Here is a 26,713-nt window from a genome sequence, read left to right as displayed (position 1 = left end):
ATGTTAACTATGAAGAATAAAACACTGAATATTGACATATGATCATCACACCCCCTCACCATCCACATATTTTACAATCAAGCAAAACGCGACCAAATTGGAACAAACACAGCGAAATATGAACATGAAGGGTAAAAAATAAACCCACCTACAATCTGATATATGTGATATATCACTAAGCTTTAGAAGTTTGTTGTCAAAATCTCCTTCCGCGTCTGTTCTGACACCCACATTTCAGACTCTGGAAACACTCTGTGGAAACGCTCCCCACCCACACTGATTGGTGCCTCGTCTGAGCTGCTGTGACTTACCATAGTAACTAATTACATTACCATAGCAACTAATTATATTACCATAGTAACTAATTATAGGATATATATTTACAGATGTATGCGGATGACACAGTGGTATATACATCAGGTAAGACCTGTACTCTAGTTGCTGAGAAGTTAAAGGGGAACATTATCACCAGACCTATGTAAGCGTCAATATATACCTTGATGTTCCAGAAAAAAGACCATATATTTTTTTAACCGATTTCCGAACTCTAAATGGGTGAATTTTGGCGAATTAAACTCCTTTCTAATATTCGCTCTCGGAGAGATGACGTCACAACGTGGCGTCGAATCGAGAAGCAATACGCCATTTTCTCAAACACCGAGTCAAATCAGCTTTGTTATTTTCCGTTTTTTCGACTGGTTTCCGTACCTTGGAGACATCATGCCTCGTCGGTGTGTTGCCGGAGGGTGTAACAACACGAACAGGGACGGATTCAAGTTGCACCAGTGGCCCAAAGATGCTAAAGTGGCCAGAAATTGGACGTTTGTTCCGCACACTTTACCGACGAAAGCTATGCTACGACAGAGATGGCAAGAATGTGTGGATATCCTGCGACACTCAAAGCAGATGCATTTCCAACGATAAAGTCAAAGAAATCTGCCGCCAGACCCCCATTGAATCTGCCGGAGTGTGTGAGCAATTCAGGGACAAAGGACCTCGGTAGCACGGCAAGCAATGGCGGCAGTTTGTTCCCCCAGACGAGTGAGCTAAACCCCCTATCGACCCTAGCTTCCCTGGCCTGCTGACATCAACTCCAAAACTGGACAGATCAGCTTTCAGGAAAAGAGCGCGGATGAGGGTCTACAGAATATATTAATTGATGAAAATTGGGCTGTCTGCACTCTCAAAGTGCATGTTGTTGCCAAATGTATTTCATATGCTGTAAACCTAGTTCATAGTTGTTAGTTTCCTTTAATGCCAAACAAACACATACCAATCGTTGGTTAGAGGGCGATCGCCGAATTCGTCCTCGCTTTCTCCCTTGTCGCTGGCTGTCGTGTCGGTTTCGCTTGCATACGGTTCAAACCGATATGGCTCAATAGCTTCAGTTTCTTCTTCAATTTCGTTTTCGCTACCTGCCTCCACACTACAACCATCCGTTTCAATACATGCGTAATCTGTTGAATCGCTTAAGCCGCTGAAATCCGAGTCTGAATCCGAGCTAATGTCGCTATAGCTTGCTGTTCTTTCCGCCATGTTTGTTTGTGTTGGCTTCACTATGTGACGTCACAGGAAAATGGACGGGTGGTTAAAGTCAGGCACTTTGAAGCTTTTTTTAGGGATATTGCGTGATGGGTAAAATTTTGAAAAAAACTTCGAAAAATATAATAAGCCACTGGGAACTGATTTTTAATGGTTCTAACAATTCTGAAATTGTGATAATGTTCCCCTTTTAAAGACAAAATAGTATCTTGGCTGGCATCATCCTGTTTAACCCTAAACACTAAAAAGACTAACTCTGTCTGCTTCTCCATAAAAAAGCTACCTCAAACAAACCGGAATACAAAAATTAATGAGGAGCTCATTGAACAAGTACCTGAAGTCAAATATTTGGGCATAATCATAGACTATCAGCTGAATTTTAAAAGTCACATTAAGAAAATGTGTAAAACCCTGAAGGCAAACCTAGGCTGTTTTAAGATTATAAGACACTGCTTAACTCTTAGCTGTGCTTTTACTTTTATGAATGCAATGATTCTTTCACACATATCTTATGGCTTAACTACATGGTCCCAGGCACACCAGTCATCAATCAAGACCATTGAGTGTCTTTATAACCGCACCTTGAAAGTTCTAGACAAAAAGAGTATACGATATCATCATTGCCAAATTTTAACCAAATACAATATTTTAAGTTTTACCAATTTTATTTTGTTACACACAGTCAAACTGATTTTTAAATGCTTGGATAACTCTGCTCCCCAATTGCTCTGCAAGGCAATTACAAGACTGCAAAGTGGTACCGGATCTACCACCCGAGCAATGTCAAAAGGCAACTGTTGTGTTCCATTTCGTAGGACATCTTTTGCCCAGACTGCCTTTTCAATAAAAGGACCACAACTATGGAACTCTTTACCGGACTCTTTGAAAAGTATACCTGCACTTGTCACTTTCAAAAAACAAACACAATTCTGGCTAGTTGAGCAACAATCGTGCTCCCATGTTTAGTTTTTACTCATTTTTACTGATTGGTTTTTATCTAGTCTGCACTTTGTCTGTGTTATTATTATTATTGTCTTTTATCTAGTTTGTACTTTGTCTATATTATTACTATTATCATTATTATTGACTCATTCTATTTTTTATTTTCCTATTTTAATGATGTTGGATCTGTGTTGTTGTTGTTGTTGTTGTTGGGGACAAGTGTTGTAAATTAGCTTTGGCTACAAACACTATGATGCATACATTGGATAACTGTTTCAGATGTCTATGTTTTTGTATCTGTCCCTATTTCAAATAAACCTCTATAATAATATTACCATAGCAACTAATTATATTACCATAGTAACTACTTAGATTACCATAGCAACTAATTATATTACCATAGTAACTATCGTATTTTTCGGAGTATAAGTCGCACCGGAGTATAAGTCGCACCTGGCGAAAATGCACAATAAAGAAGAAAAAAAACATATATAAGTCGCACTGGAGCCCGGCCAAACTATGAAAAAAACTGCGACTTATAGTCGGAAAAATACGGTAATTAGATTACCATAGTAACAAGTATATCGTGCAAAAGCGCAGATTCCAACCATTGAAATACTTTGTATATTTTAAGATAGGGTTGTACGGTATATTGGTATTAGTATAGTACCGCGATACTAATGAATCATATTCGGGACTATACCGCCTCTGAAAAGTACCAACAGCACCAATTTTGTCAAGAGGAGTGGTCAAAAATTCAAGCAGCTACCAAAAGCGCCTTATTGCAGTGAAACCTGCGAAAGGACATGTAAGCAAATATTAACATTGCTGTATGTATACTTTTGACCCAGCAGATTTGCTCACATTTTCAGTAGACCCATAATAAATTCATAAAAGAAGCAAACTTCTTGAATGTTTTTTGTGACCAACAATTATGTGCTCCAATCACTATCACAAAAAAATTCAAGTTGTAGAAATTATTGGAAAGTCAAGACAGCCATGACATGATGTTCTTTACAAGTGTATGTAAACTTTTGACCAGGACTGTATCTCCTGCATCTTGAGGTCCCAACTACCACAGCAATGCGTGAGCGTGACACAATGTTGTGTGACAATGCTTCTTGTGCATCTTTAGCTCAGATCATCTGCAAAGTGTGTGTGTGTGTGTGTGTGTGTGTGTGTGTGTGGTCAGCCAAGCCAAATCCCCGAGACCATGTCAAGAGTTGCAGCACTGATGTTCTCCCCCAGCCTCATTTGTGGATCAGCAGGAGCATTGGCTCCGGAGGGCTTGCTGGAGGCTCTTCTCCCTTCTTCCTCCTCCTCCTCCTCGCTACTCAAAGCAGAAGCAGACCAAAGCTGCTTCTCTCAGCAGGATTCACAGCAACTCTGTGTGGAGGCAGAACACACAAGTGATGCTCCCTACTTGTGAAGCCCATGCTGACTCCCTGTTCATCTTCTCTCCTCCTCTGCTTCTAAAGCCCTTTTGCCAGCAAACAGTATAGCTTGTGTTGGGTTTCTAAAGTCATAAAGTTATGAGGGTACCAAAATAACTATCATAGCACGGTTCAGCAACCTTTTTCTTTGGTGTACTAGTTGCAGTGGAATAGTACTTCATGTTTTGGTCCATGTGTAACAGATAGAAAAAGGCTACACATGCACTCACTCGCCCTTGCTTGGTGTAGACACTTACCACATGGTCTCCCAGTGAAGAAAAATGTGTTTGTTTTCAGGTTCAATGGCATCAACTTTTTGCCAATGTTCCCAAAATTAGAGTTGCGGCACCCTTAAGTATGAGTAGAAGTGAATGAATCCTTAGGCGAGGGCTGGGCGATAAATGAAATATACTCGATATATTGCTGGTTTGTCTCTGTGCGATATAGAAAATGACTAAATGGTGATATTGGAGTATACGTTCTCACGCAGTTGCTTTTAGCTCTGGGCATTACACTACAGGCTTTTATCACTCTTTCTAGTCTCTCCTTATCACAGAGACATAAAACAAGCGCACCTTCTTACAAACGTCACATACTGTCGCGCGTGCAACGTCGTACACCCTCGCCGAGCATAGGTAACGTGAGCAGTGATGCTAACGGTGCTGTGCGAGTGGTAATACGAGAGAGAAGGTGCGAATCTGGTAACAAATGAAGGAAGAATTAATTTCCAAGAAAAACAGCAGGGGGTCCATCGTCTGGCGGTGGTTTGGCTTCAAGCGGGAAGATGTTGAACAGACAACCGTAATATGTCAAGTATGCGGCAAAAGCATTGCTACAAGAAGTAGCTGCACTGCTAATATGTAGCTTTTGAAAAGTCACCCGCTAGAGAATGAGTGCTTGAAACTCCCACAAAATGCCCAAGCAACCATTTCCACATCAACACCGTATGAAACAAATAGTCAACAACAGAAGGAGATAACGTCCGCAGGAACCTACCACATAGCGAAGGACATACACTATTTGATTTCCTATTATGCAGCTCATTTTTGACACTTTTTGAAATATATTGTGTGACAACATGCACAAAAGTCACTTCATTTGTTTTAAACTATTGTAGTGGTGTTCTGTACAAAAAGTGCACTTTAATTTAGTGTTGTTTTGATATGTCATCTTAGTGACATCATGCACAAAAGTGCACTCATAGCTTGTTTTAAAATGTCTGACAATCTTGCACTTTCTGTTTTGAAATGGCATGAATGTTTGTGCCACTGCTTAATAACTGTTTAATAAATACACTTTTGCTAAATTGACTTAGTTGCGATTTCCCTCTCTGCATGAAAGTTTAAAAGTAGCATATATTAATGCAGTATGAAGAAGAATGTTTTAATGTAGACACATAGAATCATCATACTGCTGTGATTATATGCATCAAGTGTTCATTCAAGGCTAAGGCAAAATATCCACATATATATCGTGTATCGTGACATGCCCTAAAAATATCCAGATATTAATAAAAGGCCATATCGCCCAGCCGTACCTTAGGCCCTTTTCCACCAAAAGTTTAGGTACTTTAAGTTCCTGGAACCTCTAGTTCAGGGGCGTCAAACGTACGGCCCGCGAACAGGTTTAATGCGGCCCGCAAAATGAGTATGCTAGGTATAGAAATGTGACAAACTGAAAGAAACTGCCTTTCTTAATGTGTCCACTGGGTGTTGCAATAACAATTCCAATGTAACCCACATCACACTGTTTAAAGATGTCGTGTCAGATGACTCTGGATTGGCTGCCGCTACTCCAATCGGCTCAGGTGCAAGCAATCAGCTGCTCCTGTCGTGGCTGGCGGCAGACTAACGCTGTAGCGACGCACAGTACCTTCTTTAATTGTGAATTGTCCATTCAACGGGTAAAATAACAAAACGGTAAGATGCAAAGACTTAAGTCAACATGACCATCATCTTTGTAGTTAGAATTACAAGCAGCGCTGTCGATTTGTTGACTGCATGATGTGCACTCTGAACTCTATTGTAAAAATGTATGTTTCTACTTTTGTTGTTTGTTCTCGTTTATTTTATGTTTAAATCTACCATGTTCACATTAGTCACGTTTGTAGTTATGGTACCTTTTAATTAGGTTATTATGGTGTCATTTTGACAATTGTTTTGATGATATTATACAAACCCCGTTTCCATATGAGTTGGGAAATTGTGTTAGATGTAAATATAAACGGAATACAATGATTTGCAAATCATTTTCAACCCATATTCAATTGAATGCACTACAAAGACAACATATTTGATGTTTAAACTCATAAACTTTTTTTTTTTCTGCAAATAATAATTAACTTAGAATTTCATGGCTGCAACACATGCCAAAGTAGTTGGGAAAGGGCATGGTTACCACTGTGTTACATGGCCTTTCCTTTTAACAACACTCAGTAAATGTTTGGGAACTGAGGAGACACATTTTTTAAGCTTCTCAGGTGAAATTCTTTCCCATTCTTGCTTGATGTACAGCTTAAGTTGTTCAACAGTCTGGGGGTCTCCGTTGTGGTATTTTAGGCTTCATAATGTGCCACACATTTTCAATGGGAGATAGGTCTGGACTACAGGCAGGCCAGTCTAGTACCCACACTCTTTTAATATGAAGCCACGTTGATGTAACACGTGGCTTTGCATTGTCTTGCTGAAATAAGCAGGTGCGTCCATGGTAACGTTGCTTGGATGGCAACATATGTTGCTCCAAAACCTGTATGTACCTTTCAGCATTAATGGCGCCTTCACAGATGTGTAAGTTACCCATGTCTTGGGCACTAATACACCCCCATACCATCACAGATGCTGGCTTTTCAACTTTGCGCCTATAACAATCCGGGTGGTTCTTTTCCTCTTTGGTCCGGAGGACACAACGTCCACAGTTTCCAAAAACAATTTGAAATGTGGACTCGTCAGACCACAAAACACTTTTCCACTTTGTATCAGTCCATCTTAGAATATTTGAGAATATTTGAATGATGATAAATTAATGTGTTGTGGCAGTTGTGGATGTCACCAATGTGGGTGTTCTCCAAACACGTCTTTAGTTTAACGGCTTTGTAAATACACTGAGGAAAACGTCTTAGTTGTGTTCTTCATGGTGTTTTTGAAACGGCACCAATTTTTGTCCTCAGAATTTTCAACTAATTTAAAGTGTTTTGCCAAGAGGATTATTTGTCATGTGTTTTCAGTTTTAGCCAAAAGTAAGACAACGAAAACAATTTTGAAGTCTTTATTTTAAAATTATTATACCATGATTTTACCAGTCCGGCCCGTGTGGGAATAGATTTTCCTCCCTGCGGCCCGTGAGCTTAATTGAGTTTGACACCCCTGCTCTAGTTCCTCAAACTATTGGTTCCTGTAGAGGTGTGTGGTTTGTGTTTCCACTCATTGCACAGTTCAGGGTACTTTATAAATATTAGGTTGATGACGTTGGAGGAGTGGTTTAGTACAGTGGTCCCCAACCTTTTTTGCACCAGGGACCGGTTTAATGTAGGCATTATTTTCAGGGACCGGTTTTCCACTACAACTCACTATAACGCTGAATTAGTGTTTCTTTGCAATGAGATGCGGATGGAAATCAGCCTTTGGCTACAATCTGTCAGTTTTCTGTCTGATATGTTCATTAATGTGCATTGTATCATGTCAAAAAGTTATAACAAATGGCAACTTCCCATGAGGAGTTTTATTGTACATCTATAAACGAGCTCATTGGTGTGTCGAGTGCACAGGTGTCAAACTCAAGGCCCGCGGGCCACATCTGGCCCTCCACATCATTTTATATGGCCCGCAAAAGACTGGAAATATGTTTCAATAAAATACCTTATATTTTCTTTCTCTACTTTCTTATTTTCTTACTAAAGGTACCGTATTTTTCGGACTATAAGTCACAGTTTTTTTCATAGTTTGGCCGGGCTCCAGTGCGATTTATGTTTTTTTCCTTTTTTATTATGCATTTTGGGCAGGTGCGACTTATACTCCGGTGCGACTTATACTCCGAAAAATACGGTATTAGGTTTTTTTTTCTAGTTTGACAGGGAAAATAAATAGTGTCCAATATTGCAAAAATATTCTTTTTTTTTAGATATTTGCATACTAGTTATAGCTATTTGGCTGTTCTAGTTTTTATTTTTATTTATTTCTTTATTATCTTTTTATTTTTTTATTTTTTTTAATACACTGTAGCACTTTGAGATTGTTTACTCAATATAAAGTGCTTTTTACAAATAAAATCTATTATTATTATTATTATTATCTAACTTTGTTAGTCAAAATCCAAATGAATACTTAATTATCTGCTTAACTTATGATTTCTAAGCAAGTTATTCATCAAATTGTAAACTATAAAAATGACCAATAGATTTTGCTGAAAAATGTTTGTTTTTTTACAGTACAATTCTGTCGACTGAGCTGTCATTTTTTTTAAAATTTTACCGTAAAATCCGCGGTTGATGATTTTATGGTACCACATTTTATTATGGTAAAAAACTGGCATCTGAGTTGCCAAAATAAAATTAAACAGCGGTACTGTATTTCTATTTACAGTAATATGTTGTAAAAATAATAATAATAAAAAAAAAAAACACCAAATACTTTACAGTACAATATTTTACTGGCAGTTTTTTTCTGTAAAACAGTGGTAAAATCAGCAGATTTCTTTACTCCTTATGTAAAAAAAGAGTTAAATATTTTAATTCATAGGCAAATTTGTTAATTATTTACTGTTACAAGCGGCCCTCTAATGGCAGCCATGACTGCGTTGTGGCCCTCAATGAAAACAAGTTTGACAGCCCTGGTCTGGTGGGACAGGCCAAAGTTAAGTCGGAGAAAATGCAAGTCCTTTTATAAATTATTTAATGTTTCTCTCCGGCCCGGTGGCAAATGCGCCACGGACCGGTACCGGCCCCCGGACCTGGTGGTTGGGGACCACTGGTTTAGTACGTTTCTACACTGATACCATGTAAATAAACAGACAATATTAGGTCATGTTTCTTTCGCTAACGTGTAAGTAATACAAAGCAATAATATACAAAATAATATGATTTAAAAACTAAGTGTACTGAATTGTTCATGGAAAGTCAGGCTTTTGTCCTCTGTAACAGTCAGAAAGTTGTCCCCTCAGTAAATGATGAATTCATGAGGGTCAGGCGAGTCCTTACGGTCTATCTCAGCTGTAACGATACGTAAAGAATATATATATATATGTCAGTGTTTATCTCACCACGACAACACAAACACTTCGGATTTAGCATTAGCTTGTTAGCATTAGCATTCTGTTCACTAGGGTCGGGACTAATAATTACACAAATGGCTTGTCACTGACTATTTTTGCAGCATATAACAAAGTAAAAAATGTGATTTACCTTCATTCGACTCGTTTAATGCCTCCTTTATTTACATTTTTTCAATGAAGACGTTGGTGTCCCTTTTTACACACCGCTTTGCAGTTCATCAGTTCCTGAAGAACTAATCGAAGTTTTTGGTGGAAACACACGGAGAACATTTAACCAGGTAAATGGGAATGTTCCTGAAAACGTTCCTGTGGTGGAAAAGGGCGTCTTAATGTACCACCTTTTATTTGAGGAATAAATCACTTCTTGAAAAGGGAGTTTGAGTGGGCTCAGATCTTATTAGGGTGATTCATTCACTTGATGTGTCACAGTTGCCTTGTCATCAGCTCTTGCTTTATTCACTTGTTTATTCCTCAAACTGAGCTACAACAACAAAATTTTTTAAACTACTGTATTTTCCGGACTATTAGGCGCACTTAAAATCCTTTAATTTTCTCAAAACTCGACAGTGCGCCTTAAACCTTGATGGGCCTGATGTAAGGAATAAGTTTGGTTGAGCTGATTAATCAATCAAAGTTTACCTATAATGCCCTAAATCACGAGTGTCTCAAAGGGCTGCACAAGCCACAACGACATCCTCGGCTCAGATCCCACATCAGGGCAAGAAAAAACTCAACCCAATGGGATGACAATGAGAAACCTTGGAGGGGACCGCAGACGTGGGGACCCCCCACTCCCCCTGGGCGACAGGTGGATCTAGTATAATATTGTGAGAGTCCAGTCCATAGTGGATCTAACATAATAGTGTGAGAGTCCAGTCCATAGTGGATCTAACATAATAGTGTGAGAGTCTAGTCCATAGTGGATCTAACATAATAGTGTGAGAGTACAGTCCATAGTGGATCTAACATAATAGTGTGAGAGTCTAGTCCATAGTGGATCTAACATAATAGTGTGAGAGTCCAGTCCATAGTGGATATAACATAATAGTGAGAGTCCAGTCCATAGTGGATCTAACATAATAGTGTGAGGGTCCAGTCCATAGTGGATCTAACATAATAGTGTGAGAGTCCAGTCCATAGTGGATCTAACATAATAGTAAGAGTCCAGTCCATAGTGGATCTAACATAATAGTGTGAGAGTCCAGTCTAGGGATGTCCCGATCCGATATTTGGATCGGATCGGCTGCCGATATTTGCCAAAAATTGCGTATCGGCAAGGCATGGGAAAATGCCGATCCAGATCCAGTTTAAAAAAAAAACTCCGGTCAGTGTTTTCCAACGCACCGATTTAAATAATACATTCCACTTTTCTGCTGCTCCGTAATTTCCGTTCCGCATTTTCCAGCACACCTTCAACACATCCACACGTCTGTGAATTCTCACGCAGTTGCTTGTAGCTGCCGGCATTACACGACAGGCTCTTCTCACTCTTTCCTGTGTCTCCCTCTCACAGACAGCAAGTGCACCTTCTTACACACGTCACATACTGTCACGACATACGTCACATACTGTCACGTCATACGTCACATACATATACGTCCTCCCCGAGCAGAGAGGTAGCAGCATGGCTAACGTTAGCTGTGATGCTAGCGCAGCCGTGCGAGCAACGCTCCCTCTAAGGTGCTCGCCTGTGCAATTGCGCACTGTTTAAGCGTCCTCTGCGCATAGCAAATCTATGCCACGCACAAAATCAAATAAAAAAATAAGCGCATAACAATTTTCGACACACGGACACGACAGAGAAAACAGTTTTCGTCATCATTGTTCAAATATTGTGACGTCTGTCGAGACGCTTATCTCCATTCGGTGCCACACGTCCACACCATCAAAATGCTGAGGCAAAAATTTCCACATAAACACCGTATGAAAAAATTAGTGATTTTTTTAGTTGTGATTTCCTTCTCTGCATGAAAGTTTAAAAGTAGCATATATTAATGCAGTATGAAGAAGAATGTTTTAATGTAGACATGCAAGCCTTGAAAGAAAAATTTGAAAATCAAGACTACATTTCCTGCAAATGGGTGCATTTCTACCCTATATTTTAACTTTAGATTTATTCTCATATCAAACTCTTTTGGCTGTCTTTTTGACACTTACATCCGGCGCCCCCCTCCACACCCTGGATTATAAATAATGTAAATAGTTCAATGTGATTATCTTGTGTGATGACTGTATTATGATGATAGTATATATCTGATAGTATATATCTGTATCATGAATCAATTTAAGTGGACCCCGACTTAAACAAGTTGAAAAACTTATTGGGGTGTTACCATTTAGTGGTCAATTGTACGGAATATGTACTTCACTGTGCAACCTACTAATAAAAGTCTCAATCAATCAATCAAAACACATAGAATCATCATACTGCTGTGATTATATGCATCAAGTGTTCATTCAAGGCTAAGGCAAAATATCGAGATATATATCGTGTATCGCAATATGGCCTTAAAATATTGCAATATTAAAAAAAAGGCCATATCGCCCAGCCCTAGTTCAATGATGCCATTTCTGTTTGTCATGTATAATTTTGTCTATTTTGTGTTTATCCTTGAATAAACAGGTCAGTTTCTTGTTACCAACCATTGTGTATTATTCAAACTCCCCTACTTCAGCTGGCTAGTTGTTATCAAGAGTACTAAAACCCTTTTCAACATGATTCTGACAACTAAGTAGGCTAAATAACTTTAAACTTTAATACATGCTCGGATAGGCCAGTATCGGTCAGTATCGGTATCGGTCAGTATCGGTATCGGATCAGAAATGCAAAAACAATATCTGTATCGGATCGGAAGTGCAAAAACCTGGATCGGGACATCCCTAGTCCAGTCCATAGTGGATCTAACATTAGTGTGAGAGTCCAGTCCATATTGGACCTAACATGATAGTGATAGTCCAGTCCATAGTAGATCTAACATAATAGTGTGAGAGTCCAGTCCATAGTGGATCTAACACAATAGTGTGAGAGTCCAGTCCATAGTGGATCTAACATAGTAGTGTGAGAGCCCAGTCCATAGTGGATCTAACATGATAGTGTGAGAGTCCAGTCCATAGTGGATCTAACATAATAGTGTGAGAGTCCAGTCCATAGTAGATCTAACATAATAGTGTGAGAGTCCAGTCCATAGTGGATCTAACACAATAGTGTGAGAGTCCAGTCCATAGTGGATCTAACATAGTAGTGTGAAAGCCCAGTCCATAGTGGATCTAACATGATAGTGTGAGAGTCCAGTCCATAGTGGATCTAACATAATAGTGAGAGTCCAGTCCATAGTGGGGCCAGCAGGAGATCATCTTGAGTGGAGACAGGTCAGCAGCGCAGAGACGTCCCCAACTGTTGCACAGATGAGTGGTCCACCCTGGGTCCCGACTTTGAACAGCTAGCGTTTATCTGTGGTCACCGAATCAGTGCCCCCCCACCCTCCACGAAGGACAGGGGGGCAGAGCAGAAAAGAGACGGCACATCAACTGGTCTAAAAAGGGCTCTCTTTAAAGGCTAGAGTATACAAATGAGTTTTAAGATGGGACTTAAATGCTTCTACTGAGGTACCCCACCTCGAAGCTATTTTATCTGGTACATGGTGAAATGATGCGTGTGACCAGTAGATGGCGGTCACACATAAGAGATAAGTGTAGGCTGCACTATGATGGCAATATGACTCAAGTAAACAACACCAACATTTTATATGTTCCATTGAAAATATAGAACATTACACACCGCACTCAAAACTCTTCAACATAGGAGTATTATTATGTTGTGTGTATAAGGTAAGACATATTATCTGGCGTTTTGTTTCACAATATTATGCAAAAGAAACTTTTTTTACCTTCTGATCTTTATTTGGGATCTGCATTAAATATATAATATATATATATATTAAATACATAAAAATTACAAGCGTCCGCCTTTGTAGTCCGTGTGGACACCGTAGTCGATAAGCTTCTTCTTTTTCTCTATCTTCTTGTTATGGGACATTCATCCTCCACTGTTGCCATTTCTAATATAAAGTAGTGTAAAGTTCTTACTTATATCTGTCAGTAAACTCGCCATGAAAGCACTAAAACATTCCGGTGTAGTGAGTTCACATTATTCACCCAAGGAACTTAAGTTATTAGAGAGTTCCGGTCACGGGACACATTTCGGGTGTTGTTGTTGCACTAGTGAGCCACGGATGAGGAGATGCTGCTCCGTTATTGATTGAAGTAAAGTCTGAATGTCATTAAAACAGTTAGCGCCATCTTTTGACACTTCTTCCACCCCCGTCCTTGCACGCTACACCGCCACAACAAAGATGACGGGGAGAAGACGCTGTCCAAGTGGAGACACGTAAATAAGACCGCCCACAAAACGGCGCATCCTGAAGAGACTGTCAGAAAGTGACTTGAAGATGATGTGTAAAACATCATCTATGCCAGTATTTTTCAACCCCTGTGCCGCGGCACACTAGTGTGCCATGAGATACAGTCTGGTGTGCCGTGGGAGATTATCTAGTTTCACCTATTTGGGTTAAAAATATTTTTTGCAAACCAGTAATTATAGTCTGCACATTATCTGTTGTTGTTGAGTGTCGGTGCTGTCTAGAGCTCGGCAGAGTAACCGTGAATACTCTTCCATATCAGTAGGTGGCAGCCGGTAGCTAATTGCGTTGTAGATGTCGGGAGGCAGTGTGCAGGTAAAAAAGTGTTTAATGCTTAAACCAAAAATAAACAAAAGGTGAGTGCCCCAAAGAAAAGGCATTGAAGCTTAGGGAAGGCTATGCAGAAGAAAACTAAAACTTAACTGGCTACAAAGTAAACAAAAACAGAATGCTGGACGACAGCAAAGACTTACTGTGGAGCAAAGACGGCGTCCACAAAGTACATCCGAACATGACATGACAATCAACAATGTCCCCACAAAGAAGGATAAAAACAACTGAAATATTCTTGATTGCTAAAACAAAGCAGGTGTGGGGAATAGCGGCCAAAGAAGACATGAAACTGCTACAGGAAAATACCAAAAAAAGAGAAAAAGCCACCAAATTAGGAGCGCAAGACAATAAGTAAAACACTACACACAGGAAAACAGCAAAAAACTCAAAATAAGTCAGGGCGTGATGTGACAGGTGGTGACAGTACACCTACTTTGAGACAAGAGCAACATTGATGCACGCTTGGTTATGGTTTAAAGTCATACCCAACAATTGACTTTAAACTTTTTACTGTCAACTGTGTTTCGTTTTTTAATGATTTCTGCTAGTGGTGTGCCTTCGAATTTTTTCAACGCAAAATATGTGCCTTGGCTCAAAAAAGGTTGAAAAACACCAATCTATGCAACATTTTGAGCAAAGAACCACCATTACATGTTATGTAGACCACAAGGAAGTCTTTTACATTTAGAAAATAATCATAATAATATGACTCCTTTAATGCGCCTTATAATCCGGTGCGCATTATCTATGAAAAAAGATTAAAAATAGACCATTCATTGGCAGTGCGCCTTATAATAGTCCTGTGGTCCGGAAAATATGGTATTTATTTTTTATTATTTGAGGTTCTGTGAGAGCTTTCCCCAGTTTAGAGTGTACAGCTGGGTTTGATGTATTATATACATGTTCTATATTCTTTAGGGGTTTGATGATGACCGTACACGACCTTTGCATATCTCAGCCTTACATAATATGACGCTGCTACAAAGCAGCTTTGTTTTGAGCATATTAAACATTTAAAAAGCGAGTGAAGTCATTTATCCAACTCTGATTTCAGGCTTCCATTTAAAATAAGCACTTCATGTACCTTATGAAACCAACCTGGCACAGAGATCATTTCCTAAAATGACTCCCGGTGGGTTTGTATAAAATATAAAATATTCATTGGTGCTAATGGTATAAAAAGGCTCTGCATTTTAAGGGCTACTTGTTCCGCCAATATATCATTTTTGGAAGGCTGAAAGTTGTTACTTTTTTACAGCGATTTATACGTGGGAAAATGTATGAAGGAAAGTGATGTGAAGACACCGGAAAAACAAAAACACACGCCGCTCCTGTGCAGCAAGAAAAATGGATCTGCCAAGGGAGAATTCAATTAGCTTGACAGAGGCTGGATGAATGCAAGGAGATTACTGTCATGTTTTTAAATCACTGCTCACACTCCACAAAGTATTTTCAAATATTTAACTATCTTTTTATTCAGGCTGTTCAGGTTTGTTTGCTTAACTCTCCATACAGGCAAAAATGCAGTGCACTACTAGCCCTTTTTTAAAATGTATTATTTTTATACACAATATTGCAAAAATGTATAGTTCTGATCAGGGTTGGAGCTAATTTAAAGATATAAGCTTTGAAAGTAATGACAGCATTGTATATTATATTTATATACTGTAAATATAATGTACTTTTAAGGGTCCCAAAGTATGAAGGTTTCCAAAACCTGTACAGGTAAAAAAAAAAATCATTAAAATAAATGTTATTGATAGTCCAACTCATACTGACTGGTATGCACACATAATACATAGTGACTGGTATACACACATAATACATACTGACTGGCATACACACGTAATACATACTGCCTGGTATACACACATAATACATACTGCCTGGTATACACACATAATACATAGTGACTGGTATACACACATAATACATAGTGACTGGTATACACACATAATACATACTGACTGGTATACACACATAATAAATACTGACTGGTATACACACATAATACATACTGACTGGTATACACACATAATAAATACTGACTGGTATACACACATAATACATACTGCCTGGTATACACACATAATAAATACTGACTGGTATACACACAATAAATGCTGACTGGTACACACACATACAAAATACTGACTGGTACACACACATAAAAAATACTGACTGGTATACACATAATAAATACTGACTGGTATACACACATAATAAATACTGACTGGTATACACACATAATTCATACTGACTGGTGTACACACATAAGTCATACTGACTGGTATACACACATGTTAAATAGTCATACCAAAGACTATAAAAATGGGACCCATTACCTCCCTGCTTGGCACTCAGCATCAAGGGTTGGAATTGGGGGTTAAATCACCAAAAATGATTCCCGGGCACGGCCACCGCTGCTGCCCACTACTCCCCTCACCTCCCAGGTGAGGGGAGTAGTGGCATACAGTCCGTAAGCACACATGATTGTGCGTGCTGCTGGTCCACTAATAGTACTAACCTTTAACAGTTAATTTGACTCATTTTCATTAATTACTAGTTTCTATGTGACTGTTTTTATATTGTTTTACTTTCTTTTTTATTCAAGAAAATGTTTTTAATTTATTCATCTTATTTTATTTTATAAATTTTTTTTTAAAAGTACCTTATCTTCACCATACCTGGTTGTCCAAATTAGGCATAATAATGTGTTAATTCCACGACTGTATATATCGGTTGATATCGGTATCGGTAATTAAAGAGTTGGACAATATCGGTATATCGGATATTGACAAAAAGCCATTATCGGACATCCCTAATTATAATTTAAAACCCTAATAGTAAGCGTCAGGAGTTTTACCACAGTTATAATTAATACCGTTTACCTTCACATGGTACAGGTAAATGCTTTTCAAGGCTCATAAGTGTGGGTTTTTGTGTCTAGTTTTTCTTGGAACAACGTATATAGGAATAATATTCCACTACTATCAATCCTTGAACTTCAGTTTGAACTTGATTGTCTGTTGTCGCCCGCAGGGTAAGGAGACGACGGAGGAAGAGGACGAAGTGGCCGTGGGGATGGACAAAGGGTTCATGGATGAATTCTTCGAGCAGGTACATTTTTGTTCTTATGTCATTCGAGCTTGCATTTCCAATTACTACCCTGGCCCGCACACGTGAATATATCCTGCACACAGTATGATCCATAGCTGTGTCGGCAGCACGGTGGTTAGTTATTCCTGCCTAGCGCAAGCGCGATTGAGCGGCACTTTTATTGTGAAGACAGGAACTGTGCGGTCAGTCTTTAGGCTTTTGACAGGAAGTACGGTTGAAATAAAAGTGTCTTTTTTCCTTAACACTTTTGATTGATTGATTGATTGAGACTTTTATTAGTAGATTGCACAGTACAGTACATATTCCGTTCAATTGACCACTAAATGGTAACACCCGAATAAGTTTTTCAACTTGTTTAAGTTGTGACGGTCATGTGACCGCCTGGCTCTGTTTGATTGGTGAAACGGAACCAAAACAAACAAAGCGTGCATTAACAGATCGATAAAAATCAGTAGCGAGTAGCGAGCTGAATGTAGATAAATGGAGCGGAGTAAAAGTAGCGTTTCTTCTCTATAAATATACTCAAGTAAAAGTAAAAGTATGTTGCATTAAAACTACTCTTAGAAGTACAATTTATCCCAAAAGTTACTCAAGTAGATGTAACAGAGTAAATGTAGCGCGTTACTACCCACCTCTGAAAAAACCCACCTACAATCTGATATACTGTATGTGATATATCACTAAGCTTTAGAACTTTGTTGTAAATATCTCCTTCCACGTCTGTCCCTGACACCCACATTTCAGACTCTGGAAACACTCTGTGGAAATGCTCCCCACTCACACTGCTTGGTGCCTCGTCTGAACTGCTGTGACTTAGATTACCATAGTAACTAATTAGATGACCATAGTAACTACAAACCCCGTTTCCATATGATTTGGGAAATTGTGTTAGATGTGAATATAAACGGAATACAATGATTTGCAAATCATTTTCAACCCATATTCAGTTGAATATGCTACAAAGACAAAATATTTGATGTTCAAACTGATAAACTTTTTTTTTTTTTTTGCAAATAATCATTAACTTTAGAATTTGATGCCAGCAACACGTGACAAAGAAGTTGGGAAAGGTGGCAATAAATACTGATAAAGTTGAGGAATGCTCATCAAACACTTATTTGGAACATCCCACAGGTGAACAGGCAAATTGGGAACAGGTGGGTGCCATGATTGGGTTAAAAAGTAGATTCCATGAAATGCTCAGTCATTCACAAACAAGGATGGGGCGAGGGTCACCACTTTGTCAACAAATGCGTGAGCAAATTGTTGAACAGTTTAAGAAAAACCTTTCTCAACCAGCTATTGCAAGGAATTTAGGGATTTCACCATCTACGGTCCGTAATATCATCAAAGGGTTCAGAGAATCTGGAGAAATCACTGCACGTAAGCAGCTAAGCCTGTGACCTTCGATCCCTCAGGCTGTATTGCATCAACAAGCGACATCAGTGTGTAAAGGATATCACCACATGGGCTCAGGACCCCTTCAGAAACCCACTGTCAGTAACTACAGTTGGTCGCTACATCTGTAAGTGCAAGTTAAAACTCTCCTATGCAAGGCGAAAACCGTTTATCAACAACACTCAGAAACGCCGTCGGCTTCGCTGGGCCTGAGCTCATCTAATAATAATAATAATAATAACTGGGATTTATATAGCGCTTTTCTAAGTACCCAAAGTCGCTTTACATGTAGAACCCATCATTCATTCACACCTGGTGGTGGTAAGCTACTTTCATAGCCACAGCTGCCCTGGGGTAGACTGACGGAAGCGTGGCTGCAATTTGCGCCAACGGCCCCTCCGACCACCACCTGTCATTCATCATTCCATTCACCGGTGTGAGTGGCACCGGGGGCAAAGGGTGAAGTGTCCCGCCCAAGGACACAACGGCAGCGACTTTTTTGGATGGTAAGAGGCGGGGAGCGAACCTGCAACCCTCAGGTTTCTGGCACGGTTGCTCTACCCACTACGCCATGCCGCCCTCATCTAAGATGGACTGATACAAAGTGGAAAAGTGTTCTGTGGTCTGACGAGTCCACATTTCAAATTTTTTTTGGAAACTGTGGACGTTGTTCCAAAGAGGAAAAGAACCATCCGGATTGTTGTAGGCGCAAAGTTGATAAGCCAGCATCTGTGATGGTATGGGGGTGTATTAGTGCCCAAGACATGAGTAACTTACACATCTGTGAAGGCGCCATTAATGCTGAAAGGTACATACAGGTTTTGCAGCAACATATGTTGCCATCCAAGCAACGTTACCATGGACGCCCCTGCTTATTTCAGCAAGACAATGCCAAGCCACGTGTTACATCAACGTGGCTTCATAGTAAAAGAGTGCGGGTACTAGACTGGCCTGCCTGTAGTCCAGACCTGTCTCCCATTGAAAATTTGTGGCGCATTATGAAGCCTAAAATACCACAACGGAGACCCCCGGACTGTTGAACAATTTAAGCTGTGCATCAAGCAAGAATGGGAAAGAATTCCACCTGAAAAGCTTAAAAAATGTGTCCCAAATGTTTACTGAGTGTTGTTAAAAGGAAAGGCCATGTAACACAGTGGTGAACATGCCCTTTCCCAACTACTTTGGCACGTGTTGCAGCCATGAAATTCTAAGTTAATTATTATTTGCAAAAAAAAAATAAAGTTTATGAGTTTGAACATCAAATATCTTGTCTTTGTAGTGCATTCAATTGAATATGGGTTGAAAAGGATTTGCAAATCATTGTATTCCGTTTATATTTACATCTAACACAATTTCCCAACTCATATGGAAACGGGGTCTGTAATTAGATGACCATAGTAACTAGTATATCATGCAGACTCCAAGCATTGAAAGACTTAGTGTAGTTGAAGACTTACAGTCATTAGAAAACATCACTGCACATCATAATGGTAACTACACTTTACGTCTTAAACATCTAAATAAATTCAGGCCAGATTGAAAAGCTTAACGGGCCGCATGTGGCCCCAGGGCCTTAATTTGCCGAGGTCTGCACTAGGGCCATGTTGTTAATGTCAATCATTATCAAAATAACTTATTTCAGCTTTCATATGAAAGTCACATGACTGCATCTACAGTATGCATGCATCTGGGAGGGATGTTTCCTGTACATGCTGTGCACTTGTCAGAAACATGAATTGAACGCTGGAATGGCTCTCAAACAGTGTAGTGGAACGGGGGCTTCGTTATAGTAAATATAAATACCTACTGCATATCTTATTGAGGATGATTGAATTGTGTACCAGCTTACATGGACTCAATTCTTTAAGATGTCAATAAACTTCTCAATCAAAGCTCTCTCTTAGTTGTGCCTTGTAATTTATTTGAAATGGCTTTTCTACATGAGTTTCCAACAGTGGCTGCAGCTACACATTTCAACTTGGCGTCAGAAGCTTGAGATAAAGATTATTTATGTAATATTTGATTACCTACTGTGGTATATTCATTATTTATTAATTCACTGTTCTGTTACAGAGAACAAGGAAATGGGATAAAATAGCTATGGTATGAAAAGGGGTAGGATTAAATAAGCTCTGCTTCTTCCTACTCCTTTTCAGACGTGCTGTAATGAAACAACTAGAAATACAGTACAGGCCAAAAGTTTAGACACACCTTCTCATTTCAATGCGTTTTCTTTATTTTCATGACTATTTACATTGTAGATTGTATCCCTGCATACTGTATTGATCTTCATTGATATATAATGTATATATTGTGTTTTTTATGTTGATTTAAAGGCCTACTGAAATGCGATTTTCTTATTTAAACGGGGATAGCAGGTCCATTCTATGTGTCATACTTGATCATTTCGCGATATTGCCATATTTTTGCTGAAAGGATTTAGTAAAGAACATCGACGATAAAGTTTGCAACTTTTGGTCGCTGATGAAAAAGCCTTGCAAAGTTGATAAGCCAGCATCTGTGATGATAAGTAGCAGACGAGTAGCGTGACGTCACAGGTTGTGGAGCTCCTCACATCCGCACATTGTTTACAATCATGGCCACCAGCAGTGAGAGCGATTCGGACCGAGAAAGCGACGATTTCCCCATTAATTTGAGCGAGGATGAAAGATTTGTGGATGAGGAAAGTGAGAGTGAAGGACTAGAGGGCAGTGGGAGCGATTCAGATAGGGAAGATGCTGTGAGAGGCGGGTGGGACCTGATATTCAGCTGGGAATGACTAAAACAGTAAATAAACACAAGACATATATATACTCTATTAGCCACAACACAACCAGGCTTATATTTAATATGCCACAAATGAATCCCGCATAACAAACACCTCCCCCCTCCCGTCCATATAACCCGCCAATACAACTCAAACACCTGCACAACACACTCAATCCCACAGCCCAAAGTACCGTTCACCTCCCCAAAGTTCATACAGCACATATATCAGCACATATATTTCCCCAAAGTTCCCAAAGTTACGTACGTGACATGCACATAGCGGCACGCACGTACGGGCAAGCGATCAAATGTTTGGAATCCGCAGCTGCATGCGTATTCACGGTACCGCGTCTGCATATCCAACTCAAAGTCCTCCTGGTAAGAGTCTCTGTTGTCCCAGTTCTCCACAGGCCAATGGTAAAGCTTGACTGTCATCTTCCGGGAATGTAAACAATGAAACGCCGGCTGTGTTTGTGTTGCTGCAGTCGGCCGCAATACACCGCTTCCCACCTACAGCTTTCTTCTTTGCTGTCTCCATTGTTCATTGAACAAATTGCAAAAGATTCACCAACACAGATGTCCAGAATACTGTGGAATTTTGTGATGAAAACAGACGACTTAATAGCTGACCACCATGCTGTCCCAAAATGTCCTCTACAATCCGTGACGTCACGCGCTGACGTCATCATACCGAGACGTTTTCAGCAGGATATTTCGCGCAAAATTTAAAATTGCACTTTAGTAAGCTAACCCGGCCGTATTGGCATGTGTTGCAATGTTAAGATTTCATCATTGATATATAAACTATCAGACTGCGTGGTCTGTAGTAGTGGGTTTCAGTAGGCCTTTAATTTAAATGTTTAATTTAAATTTTTTATTTTTTTATTTTAAATGTCTTGTGCGGCCCAGGACCAATCGGCCCGGTGGTTGGGGACCACTGCTGTATGTGATGCATTACATTGTAATTGTATTGTATGCAAGTTCGAAATAAACTAAAACTGAACTGAACTATATGTTTATTCGAAAATTACTATTGCAAACGCTGCTACAAAGGTGGTTCATGTTAGGTTATGGCATGAAAGAGAAACAACAATAAGATACTTAGGTTGCAAAGGCTCACAATCATCTGTCGGTGCCTCCCTCGAGAAATAAAAGGTTTTTCCAAAGAGACATTTCTGCATTGACAGTTCAGTTCAGTTTCAGTTTATGTGGAACATGCATACGATACAAAGTAAAGCATCACACAATTCCAGTTGTTTCATTACAGCATGTCCGAAAAGGAGTAGGAAGAAGCTGAGCTTATTTAATCCTACCCCTTTTCATACCATAGCAGTTTTATCCAATTTCCTTTGTTTTCTATAACGGAACAGTGAACCATCCATCCATCCATTTTCTACCACTTGTCCCTTTTTGGGGTCGCGGGGGTTGCTGGAGCCTATCACAGCTGCATTCGGGCGGAAGGCGGTGTACACCCTGGACAAGTCGCTACCTCATCACAGGGCCAACACGGATAGACAGACAACATTCACACTCACATTCACACACTAGGGCCCATTTAGTGTTGCCAATCAACCTATCCCCAGGTGCATGTCTTTGGAGGTGGGAGGAAGCCGGAGTACCCGGAGGGAACCCACGCAGTCACGGGGAGAACATGCAAACTCCACACAGAAAGATCCCGAACCTGGGATTGAACTCACAACCTTCGTATTGTGAGGCACATGCACTAACCCCTGTGTCCACTGTGCTGCCCAACAGTGAACCAATAAATAATAAATAAATAATATACCATAGTAAGCGTACAAATTAGGGATGTCCGATAATGGCTTTTTGCCGATATCCGATATTCCGATATTGTCCAACTCTTTAATTACCGATACCGGTATCAACTGATACCGATATCAACCGATACTGATATATACAGTCGTGGAATTAACACATTATTATGCCTAATTTGGACAACCAGGTATGGTGAAGATAGGGGCCTTTTTTTAAATATTAATAAAATAAAATAAGTTAAATAAATTAAAAACATTTTCTTGAATAAAAAAGAAAGTAAAACAATATAAAAACAGTTACATAGAAACTAGTAATTATTGAAAATGAGTAAACTTAACTGTTGAAGGTTAGTACTATTAGTGGACCAGCAGCACGCACAATCATGTGTGCTTACGGACTGTATCCCTGCAGACTGTATTGATATATATTGATATATAATGTAGGAACCAGATTATTAATAACAGAAAGAAACAACCCTTTTGTGTGAATGAGTGTAAATGGGGGAGGGAGGTTTTTTGGGTTGGTGCACTAATTGTAAGAGTATCTTGTGTTTTTTATGTTGATTTAATTTAAAAAAACAAAAACAAAAACAAAACGATACTGATAATAATAAAACGGATACCGATAATTTCCGATATTACATTTTAAAGCATTTATCGGCCGATATCGGCAGGCCGATATTATCGGACATCTCTAGTACAAATATTAAATACATAAATAATCCTTGTCTCAAAAAAAAAAGGGTTGAAGATGTTCATCATAATTCTTGTTCTGTGTACTTTGTGAACACTTGTAGTTTGAACAGTCTCTTAAAGTGAATCATATTGGTGCTTTGTTGGATTTCTTTGCTTAATCCGTTCCATAATTTAATTCCACATACTGATATGCTAGAAGTTTTAAGTGTTGTACGTGCGTACAAATGTTTTAAATTACATTTTCCTCTAAGGTCATATTTCTCCTCTTTTGTTGAGAACTGTTACATTCTTGGCTAGCAGGTTATAGTTTGCTTTGTACTAGGGCTGGGCGATATGGCCTTTTTTTAATATCTGGATATTTTAGGCCGTGTCACGATACACGATATATATTTGGATATTTTGCCTTAGCCTTGAATGAACACTTGATGCATATAATCACAGCAGTATGATGATTCTATGTGTCTACATTAAAACATTCTTCTCCATACTGCATTAATATATGCTCATTTTAAACTTTCATGCAGAGAGGGAAATCACAACTAAGTCAATTTAGCAAAAGTGTATTTATTAAACAGTTATTAAGCAGTGGCACAAACATTCATGTCATTTCCAAAACAGAAAGTGCAAGATTGTCAGAGACATTTTAAAACAAGCTATTAGTGCACTTTTGTGCATGATGTAACTAAGATGACATTTCAAAACAACACTAAATTAAAGTGCACTTTTTGTACAGAACGCCACTACAATAGTTTAAAACAAATAAAGTACACTTTTGTGCATGTTGTCACACAAGATATTTCAAAAAGTGTCAAAAAAAATTAGCTGCATAATAGGAAATCAAATAATGTCCTTCGCTATGTGGTAGGTTCATCTTCCCGCTTGAAGCCAAACCCCCGCCAGACGATGGACCCCCTGCTGTTTTTCTTGGGCATTAATTCTTCCTTCATTTGTTACCAGATTTGCACCTTCTCTCTCTCGTATTACCACTCGCACCACTCCGCTAGCATCACAGCTAACCTTACCCATGCCGCTACCTCTCTGCTCCGCGAGGGTGTATACGTATGTGACGTATGTAAGAAGGTGCGCTTGTTTTATGTCTCTGTGAGAAGGAGAGACAAGAAAGAGTGATAAAAGCCTGTAGTGTAATGCCCGCAGCTAAAAGCAACTGTGTGAGAACGTATACTCCAATATCACGATATTGTCATTTTCTATATCGCACAGAGACAAACCCGCGATATATCGAGTATATTCCATATATCGCCCAGCCCTACTTTGTACATCATTTTAGATATTTGCAAATTCACCAAAATCGATGATTTAATAAATAAAGTGTTTGTATGTTCTCTATATCCAACATTATGTATTATTATAACTGATCTTTTTTGTAACACAGTTAGTGAACGAAGCACACATTTGTAGTTATTTCCCCATATTTCTGCACAATAAGTCAGATATGTAACACTAGTGAGCAGTAAAGAATAAGAAGTGATTTTTGGTCCAGAACATTATTGACGTGTTTCTTGCTACTTTATGTTGTATGTTTTTTTACATTAGATTTCCAATTAATTTTATCATCTATTATTGGAAAAAAAAGAAGTGTTTTCTTGTATTGTATGCATGTAGTTTATTGTTGCTCCTCTTTATAATAATAATAATAGATTTTATTTGTAAAAAGCACTTTATATTGAGTAAACAATCTCAAAGTGCTACAGTGTATTAAACAAATAAATAAAGATAAAAAATATATATATAAAAAATTTACTTTGTACTATGATATGAAGAGAAGGTTTGACATGTCAATACCAGCCCATGCAAACTCAGTGTGAGACAATGTCGTCTCCATGGACATTTTTGTTTGTTTGTTTGTTTGTTTGTTTGTTTGTTTGTTTGTTTGTGTGTGTGTGTGTGTGTGTGTGTGTGTGTGTGTGTGTGTGTGTGTGTGTGTGTGTGTGTGTGTGTGTGTGTGTGTGTGTGTGTGTGTGTGTGTGTGTGTGTGTGTGTGTGTGTGTGTGTGTGTGTGTGTGTGTGTGTGAGATCACAAGAGGTAGTGTCTGACCTTTGTGCTTGGACAACATAAACTCACCGGACACTTCATTAGGTACACCTGTCTAATCTAATAAGATCCAATAGGAAAGCTGTGTCAACAATGCTTAACACTACATTCATTGTTGTTATTGTGGTCGCTTGCAGTGGTCTAGAACTGCACTGCGAGGCTTTGAGAGCTGTTTCTAATACGTTTTTCATCGAAAACAACACGGTTTATTTGTGGCACGTTGCTCAAATCACACGGCAATCTCCTCGGCATGGGAGCGCACAACGCCGAATGACTGCCTACTGTACGTGAGAGGACTGAGGGGTGCTAAACATAGAGGAAAGTGCTGCACAATAACAGCCTGCAACTTAGGATTGCCCATACTAATACCAGAGAAGAAAAACATGACACAGTTTGTAGTTACTGTTTGAGAGCAACCATCTTCATATCTCATATATTTTCTTCCTTCATTCTGTTACGGTTGGGTGGTCGCATGGTAATGCGCGGACCGTTTCCCCAAGATGCAGCGTGCAGGTAGAAAAATGCTTTATTGTCCATAAATCAGTCAATAAAACAAACACAAGAACAGTTGCACGGGCAGCTAAGGCAAAAAACTAGCACTGGAAAGCTTAGTGTAGAAACCGGAATCAACGGAGTACTAATGTACCGTATTTTCCGGAACATAGGGCGCACCGGATTATAAGGCGCACTGCCGATGAGCGGGTCTAGTCAAGGTTTTTTCATACATAAAGTGCACCGTATTATAGGGCGCATTAAAGGGGTCGTATTACGATTTTTTTGTCTAAATGTAAAAGACTTCCACGTGGTCTACATAACATGTAATGGTGGTTAAGTAATGATATTAAGTTACATCGATATTTATTATCGTCACAAAATCTTTTTTTGTTTTTAAAAAAAATTCATATTATGTTTATAAAGTCAGTAAATACGTCCCTGGACTTATGAGGACTTTGAATATGACCAATGTAT

General features: G+C 39.1%; 1 protein-coding gene across 5 annotated transcripts in view; it reads left to right on the top strand.

Annotated features, from left to right (window-relative positions):
* Window positions 1-26,713, top strand: part of LOC133614801 (syntaxin-1A-like) — a 192,085-nt gene that overhangs the window by 36,703 nt on the left and 128,669 nt on the right. For all 5 annotated transcript variants that reach the window (XR_009816626.2, XM_061973060.2, XM_061973061.2 and 2 more), the window contains exon 2: window positions 16,976-17,053. Coding sequence is in view for 4 of the 5 variants with exons in the window: in XM_061973060.2 (XP_061829044.1) it covers window positions 16,976-17,053 (78 nt within the window). In the remaining variant the exon portion in view is untranslated. The remainder of the gene's footprint in view (window positions 1-16,975; window positions 17,054-26,713) is intronic.

Source organism: Nerophis lumbriciformis, linkage group LG17, assembly GCF_033978685.3.
Source record: "Nerophis lumbriciformis linkage group LG17, RoL_Nlum_v2.1, whole genome shotgun sequence".
NCBI lineage: Eukaryota > Metazoa > Chordata > Actinopteri > Syngnathiformes > Syngnathidae > Nerophis > Nerophis lumbriciformis.
The sequence above is the reverse complement of the archived record's forward strand: the minus strand, read 5'-3'. Positions and strand labels throughout refer to the sequence as shown.